This window comes from Populus euphratica, unplaced genomic scaffold (assembly GCF_000495115.2).
Source record: "Populus euphratica unplaced genomic scaffold, PopEup_1.0 scaffold75.1, whole genome shotgun sequence".
Lineage (NCBI taxonomy): Eukaryota > Viridiplantae > Streptophyta > Magnoliopsida > Malpighiales > Salicaceae > Populus > Populus euphratica.
Window position 1 is genome coordinate 717,543 of NW_011499866.1, and position 18,122 is coordinate 735,664.

Here is an 18,122-nt window from a genome sequence, read left to right on the forward strand (position 1 = left end):
CAAACGCACGCTTGACACTGGATCTGAGACAAATCATCTGAGGCTTCGGATGATAAGATTCTAAACCTCAAGGAGGGACAAACAACCTTAAATCAAGTACAAATTTATACAGTAGTAAGTACTGTACTATACGTTCAAGAATTTATAGTAAGTGTGCTTGTCTGTAAATGATGATTTTTGTTATTACTTCACATTAAAAGTGTGTCTGTATCTAGTATCTTTAGCAGTCTTCCAGGCCATTTTGTCGGTATCCAATTATCCATTGAGTGCTTCACTTTTAACTTTCTTGCATGCCCACCTCTCCCTCTTATCTTTCATGATTCTATGAATTTATCTCATAATATTATTGCATGGTCAATTTGTTGGCTGTTCTTGTCTGCAAAGGTTTTTGATCTGGGCAAAGAATATTCATGGATTCCGAGTGGTTTGATCGGGCTACTGATCATTGGAATGGGGGCTGTGATCATCAGAATAACACAGAAAGCAATGTGGATTTGACTCTGAAATTGGGATTGCCAGATGATCATGATGATCAACCACAATTTGAGCAATACTTTAGGTCTAATAGGGCCCTCAAGACCCATCAACCAGCCATCCTCAGCTTCAATGCTCCATGCTCACAGGTATAACTCTTACACTGATTTGATCAACTACTGTGAAGTTTGTAAACAGAATATTCTGCCCAGTTCTTATGAATTTCTGCTCAAATTCATTATCCATTGTGTCAAGTATCATAGAGGACTAATCATGAAAGTCAATTGAGGAATTATCTTACATAATTTTGTTACTTCAGAAATGATACCATGCTCTATCAAGATGGTCTAAATTTGTTCATTATTGATTTGATATATCCATGATAATTTTATTCCAATTTATAAATAGTTTATTAATTTGATTTTGGATAAGCTTCAAATAATCCATGACAATAACCAACGATACCGTGATATAGTTGCTCATTTTATATCCTTTTCAAATTGATGGTTGCTTCTTTATATATATATATATATATAAATCAAATTCAAAACTTTATAGAAATGAGAAATGGAAGGGTAGCTAGGTAATTTGAGTGGATTTGTTTTTTTCATAACTTGAAACATTAATTTTAGGAAATGAAAGGAAAATTAATTAAGCATTTCCATAAATGTTTCAAATATAAAGTAATTTCATTCTCAGCAAATATTTGAACTATGATATTCATTATTAATTTTTAGATATGGTTGCAGAGTTAAGGAAAAAAAAAAGATTTAATTTCCATGTACAAAGGCAACCAAAGGTATGTTTATCTATGTACTACAATTGCTAAGTTAATATATACTTGTGTGTTAAATCTGACGGGGATATCTTAATTATATATAATAATTAAATATAAACTATGTTAATTATAATTTAAACTTAAATCATTAAATAAAGAAATAGATTCATATACTAAGGATAATGAAAGCATAGCAGTGAGAATCCTGCTTAAGAACTTGTAGATCTAAATTAGAAAATGAAAAAAAAAAGAAGAAAGATCAGAACCCATTTTGTTTTAATTATGATCTAATGCTAATTAAATACAATCACATCATGTAATTAGGAATCCATGGGTTACTAATCAATTGCTCCCGGTGAAAATAGCTATTGATTGTATGAAATTTGATATCAACATGCTTAATTAATTACCTTTCCACATCTTCATGGAAGTGGTTTTCCTTTAGCTGTTGTTGCTGTTAAACAATAAGATCATTAATTAACCGATAAAAAAGTAATCTCAAACTTGGCTTATACAGGGCACAAATCATCAAGATATGGCTAATGCTGGTTTAAATCACCATTGGAGGCTAAATGGAGACAATCTTCATGGATCTTGGCCACAGGAGATGATGGGGAACCATCTTCATTACATGAATACTCAATATGCTGCTGATTCTGCAGTGGGATTTGCTGCTCACCCCAAGTCCTACAGTAGCATCAACAGCAATCCTGGTAACTTTCAAATGCCAACGATGAAAGGTCGCACAATCCTCAACACAGTAGCTAGGGATGGTGATCATGGTGAGAATGGAAGTTCCACTGGTTCACGTAGGAGAGGCCCTAGCCGCCAATGCAAAGGGACCTTTAGTGACCATGATAAAAGGTGCAGTAACCAGAGTTGCAACACCGATGTCACACCAATGTGGCGCAAAGGCCCCCTTGGTCCCAAGGTAACTTCCAAGGAAAAAGTTTTCTTTTGCTATTCAGTAACATTTATATGCTGTGCCACAGGATTGATGATATTCTTTGCTTCACACTTTTAGACACTCTGTAATGCCTGTGGGATCAAGTACAGAAAGGAAGAGGAGAAAAGAAGGGCTAGAGAAGCAGCCAAAAGGGCTCATGGCAATTAGAATGTTTAAGGAGAGCAATTGCGGCATCATCTTGTTAGAAGTGATACTATTATGGGATGATTTGCCCTCTCATGTTTTATAATCCGAAATTTACTTCAAGAATATCGTCAGAATCCCATGACCGACATTCAATGCTGGAAGGGGCGTAAACCATGTGGCGTATGATGTCATTCATTTCAACACTTGCCGGAAAATAGAGACCGGATGTTCCCGGCCTCCAGCTTCCTATTATGGTTGATTTCATTCAGAAACCTATTTCATTAGAACAAGTTTAAATTATTTAAGTGCCAAAACCAAATTTAAGAGACTGAACCAGTAAACGGTAGGTAAACTGTGTCCCACAAAGAAGCCCTAAGTTCAACCTGGCAAGATTTATCCCGAGACTTCAGTAACGATCGCGGACCAACAAACAAATAAACAACAAAGAGATCATAAAAATTGCGCAAAGAAAAACCTAGAACTCTTAGAGATGGCATCTGTCTATCTTTGAATCCCAAAATACTTGGTAACCGCGCCAAACACCAAAGGCTATAACAAGAGTATGTCCTAACACAGGAAGAAGAGAGACGAGGTAGTGAAAGGGGGGTCACATTCCAGACTTGCGCAATTCCTCGGCACCGTGTGCAAAGTGGCACCTATCTCCAAAAGTGCAAGATCCTTTGTTGAAGTTCTCACAGATCTTGGTCTTGAAGTTATTTGATCCACCAGAAGAATGCATCGATGAGTTCTTCATGGGAGGTCCAGAGGCTTGACCGACATTTGAAATAAGTTGGCGAACCATGTCGCTTGCTTGACTGATTTGATCAAATGAACCCTCAAGCTCTATGTTCCTCTTTTTAGGGTCTGTTTCATGCTCCCTTATGGAAAGCTTGGCTCCAGTAGCACGACAGATATGCTTAGAGTTAACACCATTTTTCCCAATGATGGCTCCAGCAAGTGAAGCATCAATACTTATCTTGGTAGTAGCAGATGACCCAAAGCTTGCTGCAGCACCATGACCTTGGTGTGGATGCTCCATGTGCCGACTCATCCTGCCTGGGATTGAACCCATGGCACGAGGATCATCATATGGACCAGCAGCCCTGCCCTGCATTGGCCCCATGGCACGAGGATCATCATATGAAGCAGCAGAAGCCTTCCCAAGCTCCCACTCACCATGGGCAAAATGACATTTATCACCGAACTTGCAACCCTCAACTGTGTTGTATTTATTGCACAAACGGGACTTCACAGATGGAGGAGAAGAGCGATCTGGAAAAGAAGGGGGTGGGACACCTTGATTTCTAGATGCAGGTGGAAGAGCTGGAAGCATTTGGGACACAGCTTTATAGCCACCAGGAACATAATGCAAGAAGTGGCATCCCTCACCAAATGGGCAACCAGAAGTACTGCAAAACAAAAGCATAGAAAAAAGACCGGACAATGAGAACTTTTATGCAGCACCAAATCTATTAAATTACGAGCTCACATTTCTCAAACTAAATTCTGCAAGAGAGTTAAATTAAATCAGACTCAAAATCAAAACTGATGAACAATTTTTTTTTTGGGGGGTGGGTGGGTATGAGAGCATATTTTTATTTTTTTACTCAATAAAGACAGTATATTTTTTTACTAAATAAAGACTGTTCTGATGCACCAAGGTAAAAAGGTTGACTTGAATTCAGAAAAAGGTTGCCAAGGCCATTGGCTCATTGATAGTCTAATGATGCCATAACACATCTAGAACATATTCCAATTTCATTAGCACAAGGAAACAAATGAATTAACCAACAATCACATGATAAAACTAAATATATATCCATCCCATGCAATTTTTAGAAATGCTATTCAAAGTTGAATGCAATCATCACCACCTTAATGAGAATATATTTTAACAGCCAGGTCATTGAACCTTATCTCAGACAACCAAATCAAGCAATGAAGCATTAAACACAAAGAAAGAAAACAAAGCACCAAGTAGCAATAACAAAGATCATTGCAGCCATCTCAATTAGGCAGATTACCAATCTATATAAAAAATATATGAAAAATGTTTGCAAATTTGGAAAGCACAATTACAAAATCTAACTTATTAACATTGTTAGGGAAGGCCTAAAAAATAGGGATTCAAAATTTTTATCTAAACCCATCATCTAAACACAGAAGTTGACATCAATTGTCAATAAAATTACCCACATCACAGGAGAAAAAAAAGCTAGTTAAAATAAATTGCAACATTTGTTATTATGAGAAAACACAACATATCACAAAATGATAGAACCCATAACTTCATTTAAGTTTTCAAACCATTTTAGTTTTGAGAACATGGGACAGTTACTAAATTTAAGAGTTCAAGAACCAAAGACCTTTCACAAAATGAACAAAAATCTCAATTTAAAAGAACGGATTCTTGTGCCTAGCAGCATCAAAACAAAAATTTTACATATATGTGGCTCTATCAAATGCATTTACAGTAACTGAATCAATATTGCATTAACTCCTAAAACTAAATGCACCCTAACTTGAATCCTACATATCTAGAATTTCCTACTCATTGCTAATCTAGAAGCATGTCACATTTATTTTTAAGTATGACCCCAATTATCTCAATCCCATATCATCCTACCATCTTCCTCTCCATCATCCCAAGCATAAGATCCCATCAAATGGTAAAATTATCCGCTAATCCTTCTCTTTCATTTTCACTGTGGATAAGCATGATTGAATGAGTTTCCATTACTTATCATGACATCCACCTTTTAATGAAACTAATATTAAGAATGTGTTTACAAGTTGCTGATCCTGCTTCATCCTCTTGGAATACCCTCACCCCACCCCCCTCTGCAATACTTAAAAACCTTTCATCAATCCCAATACATTCAGTAACTACACGTCCACTTTCATTCCCAGCAATACCCTCAACAAACCCCCCCCCCAAAAAAAAAAAAAAAAAAAATACCATGAATAATAAAAAATGTCGAACAATTTTCACCAGCATCAATCTTTTCAATTTTTCATCTTTCCCAATTTAATTTGATCATAGTTTTTCAGAACTAACACATTGAAATCAATAGATCAGCTAGTGTCAGCAAACACTTTTTGGAAAAACAAATTCCTTCAAATATTTAACAAATGAAAAAAAAAGGTTGCTATTGAATTTCAGACCTTTATGTCTCAGAAAACAGATTACAGCAGAGACATTTCCACTGGCTGACAATTGAAAAGCAATGAAAACATTTTTAAGAATGCAAAACAGAGCTAAGATATAACCGCTTAAGTCATCCAAAGATAGTCTTCATTTTGATAGAGCATCATATAAAAGGCCAAAAAAACACCCTAGTCCAATGATTGTTGCATTCATCAGTGATGTTATAGGATACAGAACAAAACAAACATTGCATCTACAGAAACAAAATACATCACACACTGAACTACACTTTTATTCAACTGTCACGAGGAGCCTGTTCTGGGCTTTATAAGGCAGTTCTTAGCTACCCATCAATGTATCATGGCTTTTACTTGCAAAGATTATAGCAATTATGAATAGCCATTGAGGTGGGCAAATTTTGCATCCTGTAAAACTTCTTTCAGTTTACTATGTCCGAGCAAGTAGTTATCCAAAAGTACTCTCTGAAATCAACCGTTTCTGTTCAATTGTCTTGGTTATCATGATTAGAGGAAAACCTGTACCACAACTTTAACTTCCCAATCCATCAGTCCAAATCACAGTGATTTCAAATTGCAATTAAAAAAAGTTTGCAAGAAACCTTATTTTACAATTTATACAGATTACAAATAGATGTACAGCATTTTGAATATTTATTTTAGATAGGTTAAGATTTGAACCTGAAAAACTTTGTGCATGGCTTCGATTTGCTTCCTATACCAGTTGAAAAGGACTCCATTTCTGTTGCACCAAAATTAATTAATTTTCTCAGTTAAGATTTCAGTGATTTATTAACCTCCGAGCTTTAAGAAACTCTCTCATCATGTTACTCATTCTCATTACCATTGATAACATGATGATTTTATATGATATAAACAATGCAAATAGTAAAATTTTATAGCAATAGATAAACTACGTGACCCCATTAAACATTCAAGTATAGATAACAACCCAATAGTAGTTTTCTAAACAATAAAGTGCCTGCCCAAAACAGTTCCATCGCTCTTTTTTTAAAAATAAATCCCGCACTACAAAAACAATAAAGCTAGAAGACAGTCTAAAACCCTATCTTTTTTAAGCTTTTGATTACCCACCAAAGAATCAAAATAAATAAATCATAGCCTCTCTTTTTTTAAAAAAAAAATTCAACTCCAACATTTTCTTTTCGGCCTTTTCTTCATTTGTGCAATTCCGGACACCAGGCAAATTCATTCACATCAAGAACAAAAACAAGAGCAACTAATTCAACCAAAAATAAGGAAAAATAAAACAAATTAATGCACCCGCCAACCGTATTCCACACACACAAAAAAAAAATCCATTAACCATACTAAAAAATCAACTGGAAAAATAAAAAAAATTAATCCCCCCGCCAACCGTATTCCACACACACAAAAAAAAAATCCATTAACCATACTAAAAAATCAACTAGAAAAATAAAAAAAATTATAAACAATTACCTTCAAAACAGACTAAAACACATGCCTCAATAATTAAACAGATAATATATTTCATAATTTAACTCTTAATTAATTCCAAAACAAACTTAGCCTAATTATTTTAAAAAATTATTTAATTAACTATCAAATAAATTCCGAGCATTTCCACGGTGACGAACTAACTAAGAAGCACAAATTATAAAATAAAATAAAATTTAAATTTAATATATATATATATATATATATATATAGAAGAGAGAGAGATGGGAAAAAAAAAAAGGAATCGTAATCGTACCTTGTCTGGTCTTTTTGTGGCCGCCATTGCCATTAAAAGCAGCGTCGAGTCTGCCTCTCTTGCGGTTACCACCTCCGAATTCCATTATCTTTATAAGTAATTTCAGATCCAAAACTCAGTAACCTCTACTGCTGCTTCGGCTCCTCCTCCGCTAGCTAACTTGCTACGACGAAGAGAGAAACTTGAGAGGAGAAGAGTGGAGGGATAAAAAAACCCTAAAGAGAGAGAGAGGGAGAGGGAGAGGGAGAGGGGGAGAGAGAGAGGGGGGGGGATAAGAGGAAAGTTAGGGTTTGAAGTGGAGGAGGAGGAGAGAGCGGGCGGGGGGAGAGAGGGACTTCAAAGGGAAATAAATGAAAAATAAGAAGCGGAATCGAAAATTAGGTTTAAATGGGGTTTATTTATATTTAGAAAATTATGAGAGAGGCGCGCACGTGATGTGGGCGTGCGTGAGGAGGGGGTGATGTTATTAATTTTGTGAATGAGGTATGGTGTATTTTTTTTTTTTTAGATTAACGTGGATGTTCAGGTTTGCTTGGGTGTACATTTTAGATTAACGTGGATGTTCAGGTTAGCTTGCGTGTACCATGACTAATTTTACGAGTCCTGAAGTTAACGATCATGTAAGCCTCCAGTGACCATCATATGAGCAACCAAGAATTCGAACATGAGACCACAAAGGGAACAAACTCCTTGATCCCAAATTCTTATTACTTGACCACCACTTAGATGGTTAGGTATGACGTACTCTACTTTTCTATCTCATGGAGATAGAAAAGTAGATAAGATAAATTTAGTCCTTATAGTTATTAAAATTTAATAATTCATCCTTACTATATTGAAAAATAGTTATTGAGGACCTAACCAACCCCAAACTTGAACCAATCTAGATTTAAAAAAAAAAAATCAAAGAAAAATACTTGACTAACCCATAAAAAACCTGCTTGCTTGATCAAAATCTTATCTTTAACTCGTTAATTTTTCTTGAATTTTTTTTAAAACAACACAATTTTATTTAAATAAATAAATAAATTTCAACCCACCTCTCAAAATACACCTTTTAAAAAAAAGAATTGTCAGTGGGCTGAGGGCTAGCTTTTGCCCGGGTCAACCCAGATTTTTTATTAAATCAGTCAATTGTTTTTGAACTTGAACCGAACCTCCAAGACCATAGAGGTTTCACAGCTATGCTAAAATAGTAAAATGGGACCAAAGCCAGATGTACCAAACGAGAGATTTGGAGACGTTTCCCGCAGAGGTTTAATAGTTTTTTTTTTTTTTTTTCTGAAAATATGTTCAAACAGTTGTCTTTCAGAGGTCACATTTATCCTGTGCAACAATTTGCATCAAACACTCAGTAGCCATTATATCTCCTACCATTTGATTCAAATCATTTTGCATCTCAACTCAACCCTCGAGAGGTTTGCAGTCATAAAACATGATTTTATAGTTGCACTTTCAGTTATCCTCCAGAACAAAACTGAAGTTACCTGTTAAAGCTTTGCGAGTAGCTCCAGGTCAACAAACGAGCGCATCCTCCTTGATGCTGTTTGCCCTTAATGACACAAGAATACTTGGACGATGCCAAGCACAAGCAACCAAGTAACTCGCTCGGATATCCAGGAAATGACAAGCAACCAAGTAACTCGCTAGCAGCTTATGGGTTCCCAAAAGAGATTTACTTTTAGCAATCCAATCCTTCCCAAGAAGACATGCTTTGATGCTCGTGAGCATCTCATCATGGAAAGCAGACACAATGCCATAGATTGAGTTCCTTAGCACATCAGCCATGGCACAAGTTTTTGCAAGTAGAGGACCACCTTGCTTTTTTGCTGTCGCAACATCTCTTCTTCCTGTACTTGGAGTATTTCATTTAATAGTACCTGCCCCATCAAATGTTGGGGTTGCAAGCTTGTCTTCTTCCCCATGAAAACTTCAATAGCAAGCAGGCTGGAGATAAGTGTTGAGAGAATAGCAGCCTTGCTACCAGTGAGTTGTGCAACCCCAAATCTATCCTCCTCGTGTGACCATACAGTCAAGGAGGCAACTGCCTTGGCACACCATGCATACTTCTGTGGGAATTGAAAAACATTATTAAATTGTCTATGGATTCATCTTGGTAAAATAATTCAAATAAGGTGGCAAAAACCCTCAATCATAGGATGCTTGCAGTACAAGAGATTTCTTCTATCAATAGGCTATTCGAACAGATTTCTAGAAATCAATTTTTAACACTATTTGAAAGTAACAGATGCATTGCAACAGGTTCTGCTGCATCAGACAAGCTTGCTAACCTAGGTATAAACGAATGTTAAAAATCAGAGATATCATCTGCCAAACAGCATATTGAAATACTAGAACATTGACAATGTTACCAGTAATATGATTTGTTTACGAGAAAGCAAACGTAAAGTAACTACAACAAACATTTAAAAAACAGAATATTTAAATAAATAAAAAATCAGTGTCATCGGTGCCAACTTTCCATACCTGAAAGTTGTTTAGTGATTCATAATGTTTTGAATCCAGTTGAGAGTCAGTTGGCGACTGCAATTGATTGGATAATTGATGTGCCTTATCAACATAACAACCTTCCAAGACTTCACTCAAGTGAGATGTAAGCTGTTCCTGAGGCCTCAAGCACACAGCAACAACTTTTTTGTAGGTCTCACCAGTTTCTTCAAAAAATGCAGCTCGGCGCCAAGCATCTACATTTTCTCACAAACCATACAAAGATCAAGATATGCAAGATACTGCAGAAGAGAATCCGGAATGTTCTCCTCAAGGGCTGCAAGGAGAGGCTCACTGGGATTTGTCTCTGCTGCTGCAGAACCTTTCAGCGGTGCAAATAAGTACCTTTTTGTGTGTAGCACCATCATAGTAACAGAAAGATGTCAAAAGAAGTAGGGATTGGGATAAGATAGACAACTAAGTCTAATTATCTTCAAAAGTAAGAGGTAATGCCTGCACATAACCTATTTCAAAGTTATAAACCAAGCAACACAACGTAACACAAGCATATAGCCATTTGCAAAGTACTTTTCCTTGCAAGTAATGCAGCAGTGAAACAAATAATAAGATGACAAAGTCGTTCCATATGGTACCCTCTTGCAACAATATTATCAAAGAGTGGCAATCACTCCCGAACTAAAGGTTTGCTATTTTATGTTCTTTTTATATTTCTCTTAATGAAGTAAAATATCCAGAGGATGCATTTGAAGACAGACAGACAGACGCTTCAAAGCCTGCTCTTAAAACTCAAACCTGTACTGGCGTCATTGGAAACCCAGGACTTTTAGCACTACTATGCTCTTTTAACTTCCTCAAGAAAACATTATATATTATTAAAAAACTTGAATCAAGTGAAGATCTTTTATTAAGAACATTATTCCTATAATTTAATTCAAGCACGACAACTAAAAGACAGGCATTTGGTAAATTTTATCCATGAAAGCGTTGGCTAGTCCTCATTTAGAAAAAAAATTATTTATGCCTTTTCTACTGTTTTAACTTTCCAGGGAAGAAAAATGTGGTTGGACATTCAGTTAACTTGTCTCCTAGCAATAAGTATTGGACATTCTCTGTCACAAAAAAAAAAAAATGTCTCTTACTTCTTTTCTACTCTTTCCTTGTCCAGAATAGAAAAGAAATACCAACAGACAGCAGATGGTGTGTGTGTGTGTGTGTGTGTAAAGCGTGAAAGCCAAAGTTATGAAGCTTTTTGATTCATAGACTAATTGAAGTCGCGTTCCATGTAATGGTCTTTGATAAACACAAGCTACAGCAGAAGGCATAAAAAACAGTAAGGACATTTATGCTCACCTGTTGTAAATGGTGACTCAATTCCCAACAGAGAAACACAGAAAAGCTCCCAATATACAGAATGATCTGCTCAGTGATGAACTGCTCCATTGTCCCTCCACTTTTGAATTGATCTGGAAGAAACACTAGCAACGCAGCTGAGCATAAGTAAGCCACATTAGAAAGCTTTAAAGCTCGTTTAATTGCCAATGGAAGTCCCATCTTGAAGCTATAGAAAAGAGGACGCTGTCTACAAAGCAACAGAAAATCAGCAATCACAAATCCCGCAACTGAGAGCAAACACCAAACAAAATCTTATCCTCTGCATTCACGAATCCTATATGAGTCCTCAATCAAATAATCAGAAAACCAGATTCCAGTCTCAATAACATACTTGGACCACAATTGGAACTTATCATCAGGAAACACAACTTCTATCAACAAAAACTAAAACCTTACACTCACTAATCTTAAATACATCAATCCCATTTCAAAAGCCCATAATTCATTTTCAATAACAATCCAATTCAAACATCAAGAACACAGCTTTATCAGCAATCACTCACATCAACAACCAACCCAACATAAGAATCTGAAAAAAAAAAAAAAAAACGGAAAGTAACAAATGCCACACTTGCATTGATCTTCCACATTATCATGAACCCATTTTTCATTTTCAATAACAATGCAATTTTTTTTATCACCAATGAATTTTCTAGTAGTAAAGTTTTACAACGAGATCTATTTATATAGTAATATTATTTGATTATATGAATTAGCTGATTAGTTGACCTTGCTAGTCTGCTTTTAAAGGTATAATTGTTTTTTACCTTTTAATTTAAATAAGATCTGCACTGTTTAACATATAATCATTTGCTATATCGATGGAGAGTTCTTTTATATTTTCAATTGAAATTGAGTTGATTAAATTAATACCAATAAAAACATAAATATGATGCACAATCAAAGGATTTTTTTTTTTTAATATAGATTTAGACGGTGAAAGGGATCTTCTAAACGCATTTACAAATTCCAACCCAGATGAGAATATTAAAAATTAATTAATCTACATACCGTCTTGAACAACGATAAATACTCCTTATTCTTTTTAATAACATCGTGGTTGAGAAAGAGAGGGGGGTCTCTTTTATATTATCAATTTACTGATTTTTTTTTTTGTTGAAGACTTTCAATTTTATTTTTATATTTTTTTTTATTTTTGTGATGATAATAATGATTTTAATTTGATTTTTTTATTTTTCTGGCTCTTTTATCAAAATTTTATATTTTTTAATTATATTCTTCAAATTAAATTTATAATGTTTTTTCAACAATAATAATAATAATAATAATGCTAAACAATAGTAATAATATTAGTTATAAAAGTAGTAGAAATAATAAAATAATAAGAATAACAATAAAAAATTAATATATTTAAATAAAAAATTAATATATAGGAGAATTGATACTATTTAGATAATATTCAGAATATAATAACGTTTTTAAAATATATTTTACTTAAAAATATAAATAAATTAAAAATTTATTTTAATATTTTTTATGATTTTAATGAGTTGATGTTAAATATATAAAAAAATTAATATATTTTTTTTAAAAAAAACTTTTTAAAAGAATCCTGCATCACCTCCCTTTTGTTTTGAATTTAAAAATTAAAACACCTACTAACGAAAATCAAATTCTTGGGTCGAGCACCAGCTTTCTTTCCTCGGCTTTCCTGTTCAAGCTGCTGGATCGGGCTCCTCTCTGGCCATGAAAAAAAAAAATACTTATCATGTTTTATTAAAATTAGTTTTATTAACGAATTCTCGCAATTAATGATGGGACATTCATCTTAACTACAGTGCTAATCTCTTCATTCTGCCGTATCAATTATGAAGCATTTGTCTTGCCGATGAACCAAGTTCATACAACATTGTGCTCTGCATTCTGACATCTTCATCTTGTTTTTTTTTTTTTTTGCTAATATTTTTAAACTCAAAACTAGTAAGAAAACCAATTTCTCGACTAGTAGCCTGTTTGGTATTGTGTTTATTTAAAATAAAAAAATAAAAAATTTAATTTTTTTAGAGAATTTTTTAAAATATAAAGATAAATAAACTCGGGTTTTTAATTTCTCGAAACCTTTTTGCTGGCTCCAAAACCATAGGATTTGGGGTGGTTTGTTTCTTGATGCTGATCTGCTTCCCCTAGAATTCTCCACCGACGCCGCATGTGGTAGAAGGATAGAATTATGATTTATCGAGTTCCAAGTTTACAGCTAAAACTCTGAAATATTATGAGATTTAACAAGTCATTAAAGTTATTCTAAAAATAAAACACAGAGTTTCAAGAGCAAACTTATTTATAATAAATATTAGCAAGCTTAAAAGCTTCTCCGTTACATTTCGTTATCGTGAGTCTGTATCAAACTTAAAAGCTTCAAGAGCAAACATAACCAAACTTGACACAGCCTCATCAAGATCTGCCAAACTTATTTATAATAAATATTACCAAATCCTAGCACCAGAAGAAGAAAGCAATCATTCCTCAACAAGCAAAGGTCATGTTTTCTTCTTGTGGAAACGAGTCATCCTAAAGTACTTTAGAAAGGAAAGTGAAAGCTAGCAATAGCCAACAAGCTGATGGTGCTGTGGCCATTGAGAGAGGGATCTTAGCCTCCTGTTTTGGTTCCAGTTAAGGTCTAGCTAATTAATTAAACTCTTGCAAGCGCATCATCTTCTTGCTTTTCCATCCCAATTCCTTCGTGACTGTCATCAATGTTGATAGGCGTGTACCAGTTGGCACAGAACAAGTAAATCACAAAATCAAAGGCTGTTAAGACTGCAATCAGGAAGTAGAACCTGTCCATGTGGCCTGTGTTCAAGTCATCTGGAATCCATCCAGGCTTGTCACCTTTAGCTGTAATCTTCATCACCATGCTGACTAGCATGCTGCTGACATAGTTGCCAAGGGAGATTGAAGCCATGCAAAGTGAGCTTCCAAAACTTTTAATCCCGTCTGGTGCTTGCCCGTTAAAGAACTCCAACTGGCCTACATACATGAAAACCTCAGATGCACCGACAAGAACGTATTGTGGAATTTGCCAAAATATGCTTAGTGAGCTAACTTTTTTCCCTTCAGGAACATGCTTGAGCCTTTCAATCTCGGTAGCCCCTGCGGCGAACATTGCTAGCATCCCAATGATGAGTCCGATTCCCATTCTCTGAAGCTCAGTTAACCCCTTGGTATTACCACTTAACCTTCCAGCTAATGGCACGAGGATTTGGCGATAAATCCCAGTGCAAACAAGGACACTGCAGATATCAAAGGCAGACATGCTAGCTGCTGGCAGGTGAAACTTTCCAGCATAGGAGTTCATGACATCTCCTTGCTCAACAAAGAGGGAGGCCATTTGTGTGAAAACAACAGAGTAAATTATAGTGCATAGCCAAATAGGTAACATTTTAAGAACACATTTAGCTTCCTCTACTTGACTTATTGTGCAAAGCCTCCATGGATTCTTTTGTTGACTTAGATCATCCTCTGTTACTGTTGCTGCCTTGTCCAAAAACCTGAAAATTATTATAAAAGAAACATAATTAGTAATCATAAATCAATTACCATTCCCTTTCACGGGCATGCTCAAAGCTAAAAACTATGGCTATCAACCTTACACAAACCTTATTCCAATGTCGCTTTGCCTTGACAAAATGACCACTTCGTGGTCTGATCCAGAGGAAAAGTATGGATGCTAAAGAATTGGATGAAGATTTAAGGCTTTTATTAAGCTACAAAAACACTATAAGAATCATTGGCTTAAAGTAGGAATTCGGTACTTACTCAAAATCATCACTATGAAGAATCTTTCTGCTCCCTTTGATAGTAGATTCTGGTCCTTCCACTTCATAAAGTTCATCAGCTTTCGCCGGGATAACATCCCATTTCTTAACTGCAGCCACAAACACCTGAGCAACTCGCGGCAAAGGATTGCCGCAAGGTTTCACATACTGGTAACCAGGTGTCCCAAACAAGAATAATACCAAGGCTAAAACTGCAGAGCCTAATGACACCAGGAAACCTAGTGTCCATTTTCCATGATCCTCAAAATACACCAAAATAGTGTTTGAGAATAGAGATCCAAAGTTGAGTGCAAAATAGAAATAGCAAAAGTAAGCTGCCTTGTAATTTTTTTCTTTCGGTTTCGACTCGTCAAATTGGTCTGCTCCAAATGTGGCTAAAGAAGGTTGATGTCCACCATATCCAAAGGCAACTAAATATATAGCCAAGTAAAAAATAGCCACTCCCATCGACGATGTTGGCTCACAGGCTAATTCTCCATCACCACATCCATCTGGTTTGATCAAGAAATAACAAGATGATACCGATACTAGCGCCAACCCCTAATTAACATACAAAGTGGTTAGCAGATCGCATCAAAATTATAAAAATAGATTTAGATTTCAAATTCTACGTACCGAAACGAATATTAACTGAAAGACTGCACAGGTCAAGTATCTGCCCCAGTATGAATCACTGAGGAAAGCTCCAATGAGTGAGCACAGATAAACTGTGCCAGTCCACTTGCTGACACTATTGGCAGCATCAGCATTACTTTGACCAAGAACTCTTGTTACGAACAGAACCAAATTCACACCAACTCCAAAGAAAGCTAGTGTAGCCAGGCATTGATTTGCTGCAGCAGAACGAAGTAGAAAACAGAAAATAAGATTAATCACTTACATTTTTTACAAGCCATTTAAGAAGTTGCATTTTTTTTTTACGTTATCAATACCTAGCAAGATGCTTGCAGCTTTCCACCCTCCAGAGCTCTTCCAAATAATGGAACGCTTATTGCTACCAATCTCCTGTTCTTCCTCAGTTCTGATTCTGTTGACAGCTACATTTTCTCTAGAGATGACACTTTCTCCTGTCACCTGCTTACATTTAGAAAAATAAAAACAACAAATGTTAATGTTTTCATGAATCTAAGAACATAAATTCACGTTTATCTTGAGTATTTACTAATTCTCGAATTTGTTTTTACATAATCGGTGGAAGGGTCTGAATCCATAGCAGCAATAGAATATTCTCTCTGCAAAATAAGATCAGAAACTGGTTAGGGATGGAAGGAAGATATGGATTCATGAACAGAATTTGAAGGAAACAGGAAAGAGCACTTATATAATGTAATGGCACGCGACATAGGACGTCAAGACTTCATGCATGGCCATGTTTAACAAGAAGAAAATAAGAAATAAACAAAAAAAAAATTCAATATTCTTTTCCATCTTGCAGCATATAAGATTCGAACTCGGGACGAAGAAAATGCAGTACCAGTCCAGAATAATAGCAAGAGCGTAGTCCCCAGAAGAAAACTCACTAACAAAAAGAGAGGTGGAGGTTTAATTAATGCAAGAGAGGAAGATGGCTAAGAGCATGCTGCGAGAGAGTTTAATTTATAGGAAAACAATCGTGAGAAGAAGGGTGGACGGTGCAAGTCATTTTCAGCGCACTTTATTGTTGCCATTAAAGAAGAAAATATGGGTGGAAAATGGAACAGGGAAGAGAGGTCTCCTTAGAAGAGTGTGTGCCACAACCTTGGTCATGTCTTCCATGATCAGATCATAGCCAATGGGAGAATACTTTCATGTGAAAAGGATGGCATCTCACTCCTCACCAAGTCTTTAGTTTTCTTTGAAATTTGATAGTCTCTCCTCAATTTCACTTCTTCTCAGTGTTATCAAATCATAAATTCTAAATAACCCATCACCATGCGCATGAGCAACAGTCATGAACACTATATTTATTATTATTATTATTATTATTAATGTGGTTATTCAGATTAATTTATACATATATCAATTAATTTTATAAATTTTAAAGTTAATAATCATATAAATCTCTACCAATTCTAAAATTTATAAAATTAAAATTAATAATCTTTAAAAAATAAAACTTTACTCTAATTAATTAAATTACACTACTCATACTCATAATTGTTATAAACACTATATTTAATTTTGCTATAGTGAACCTAAATAGTGCAAATAATGTCACAACTTGGTTTTCATTTATGACGAATTATCACATTTATGAATTTATTTTAGTTTTTTGTGTCTAATAAAAATTTAAAAAAAATTGACAAAAAAGGTTGACAATAAGTTCTCTTAAACTTCAATATCTATCTCTTTAACATAAAGACAAACAACTTATTATTCATAGGTCAACTTTCAAGCAATTACTTACAGAAAAGTAGGTAAATATATATATTCAGCCACATTTTGAGAAAATGGACTGCAAGACAAAATTAGAATTGCTATCATCCATCAAATGTATAGCGTATAAGAACTAGAATAAATCAGCTTTATAAGCAACCCTATTTTAGTCTTGTTGTTAAGTGTTCTTATCAATAATCCAAAAAGGAAACAGCATAAGAAAAATCCTTTACACGCTGATCAATAATTACAGCTAGCATGCTACTTGCATTAGATTATTAAAAAAAAAACTAAAACAAATAGCCAATTTCAGTAAAAAATAAATAAATAATAACGTCAAAATCAGAATTTACAATTCAAGGAAAAATTGATGCGTAAATCATTTGCATACCCATGCTACTAAGTACGAGAGAATGTATGATTTCTCACCTTTCTTGTGATTTTAAGATTTTCTACTTAAGTGAAAGTTCGTTTACACATCAATTTCTTGATTTAATTGGATCATATATATTATATACTGAGTTTTTTTTTTTGAAGATGTATAAGAGCATCCATTAATTAATTAAATCAACTCCTAAATTAATACATATGTTAATTGATTGATTACCACACATTCATACAATTTACCTATAAAAGAAAAAAGTCTTAATTAAGGGGAGTCATGTATGCAGACCTCTAAGTGGATATGAATTGGATATAGTCACATCAAAAAAAAAAAAAAATTGTTGGATCATCTAGCATGGAGGTAGTAGACTCTATTGCAATATTCTAGAATTCTAGATTAATGCTATGACATGATCTTTGATATAACCTTCTAATTAAGCAATTAGATATTTAACTTCAATATATATATATATATATATA

At 34.7% G+C, this 18,122-nt stretch overlaps 3 protein-coding genes and 1 pseudogene across 3 annotated transcripts; 1 reads left to right on the forward strand and 3 right to left on the reverse strand.

The window, feature by feature from the left end:
- Positions 1-410: 410 nt before the first annotated feature.
- On the forward strand, positions 411-2,521 carry LOC105126149 (GATA transcription factor 29-like). Its single transcript, XM_011026921.1, has 3 exons — positions 411-623; positions 1,770-2,183; positions 2,277-2,521. Exons 1-3 carry the CDS (start codon positions 411-413, stop codon positions 2,364-2,366), a joined length of 717 nt encoding a protein of 238 aa, XP_011025223.1. The 3' UTR covers positions 2,367-2,521.
- A 197-nt stretch (positions 2,522-2,718) lies between these two features.
- LOC105126150 (zinc finger CCCH domain-containing protein 14-like) lies at positions 2,719-7,474 on the reverse strand. Its single transcript, XM_011026922.1, has 3 exons — positions 7,246-7,474; positions 6,192-6,252; positions 2,719-3,754 (listed from the first exon to the last, which is right to left on the reverse strand). Exons 1-3 carry the CDS (start codon positions 7,328-7,330, stop codon positions 2,953-2,955), a joined length of 948 nt encoding a protein of 315 aa, XP_011025224.1. The 5' UTR covers positions 7,331-7,474; the 3' UTR covers positions 2,719-2,952.
- A 1,025-nt stretch (positions 7,475-8,499) lies between these two features.
- LOC105126152 (uncharacterized) lies at positions 8,500-11,756 on the reverse strand (annotated as a pseudogene).
- Positions 11,757-13,517: 1,761 nt separating this feature from the next.
- On the reverse strand, positions 13,518-16,437 carry LOC105126155 (protein NRT1/ PTR FAMILY 7.1-like). The gene is made up of 6 exons (XM_011026927.1): positions 16,378-16,437; positions 16,088-16,135; positions 15,836-15,977; positions 15,519-15,736; positions 14,884-15,443; positions 13,518-14,615 (listed from the first exon to the last, which is right to left on the reverse strand). The coding sequence occupies exons 2-6, from the start codon at positions 16,112-16,114 to the stop codon at positions 13,757-13,759; spliced, it is 1,806 nt and encodes a 601-aa protein (XP_011025229.1). The 5' UTR covers positions 16,115-16,135; positions 16,378-16,437; the 3' UTR covers positions 13,518-13,756.
- Positions 16,438-18,122: the final 1,685 nt, after the last annotated feature.

Excerpts from the sequence above, each read along its gene's own strand:
- LOC105126155 (XM_011026927.1), bottom strand. The coding sequence starts at position 16,114 with ATGGATTCAGACCCTTCCACCGATTAT. Across the intron at positions 15,444-15,518 it reads TTCAGTTAATATTCGTTTCG|GGGTTGGCGCTAGTATCGGT; the intron begins GTACGTAGAATT and ends TATGTTAATTAG. Across the intron at positions 14,616-14,883 it reads CTTCATAGTGATGATTTTGA|GTTTTTGGACAAGGCAGCAA; the intron begins GTAAGTACCGAA and ends AATAATTTTCAG.
- LOC105126149 (XM_011026921.1), top strand. The coding sequence starts at position 411 with ATGGATTCCGAGTGGTTTGATCGGGCTACTGATCATTGGAATGGGGGC. Across the intron at positions 624-1,769 it reads TCAATGCTCCATGCTCACAG|GGCACAAATCATCAAGATAT; the intron begins GTATAACTCTTA and ends TGGCTTATACAG. Across the intron at positions 2,184-2,276 it reads AAGGCCCCCTTGGTCCCAAG|ACACTCTGTAATGCCTGTGG; the intron begins GTAACTTCCAAG and ends TCACACTTTTAG.
- LOC105126150 (XM_011026922.1), bottom strand. The coding sequence starts at position 7,330 with ATGGAATTCGGAGGTGGTAACCGCAAGAGAGGCAGACTCGACGCTGCT. Across the intron at positions 6,253-7,245 it reads CCACAAAAAGACCAGACAAG|AAATGGAGTCCTTTTCAACT; the intron begins GTACGATTACGA and ends TTGGTGCAACAG. Across the intron at positions 3,755-6,191 it reads CCATGCACAAAGTTTTTCAG|TACTTCTGGTTGCCCATTTG; the intron begins GTTCAAATCTTA and ends TTTGTTTTGCAG.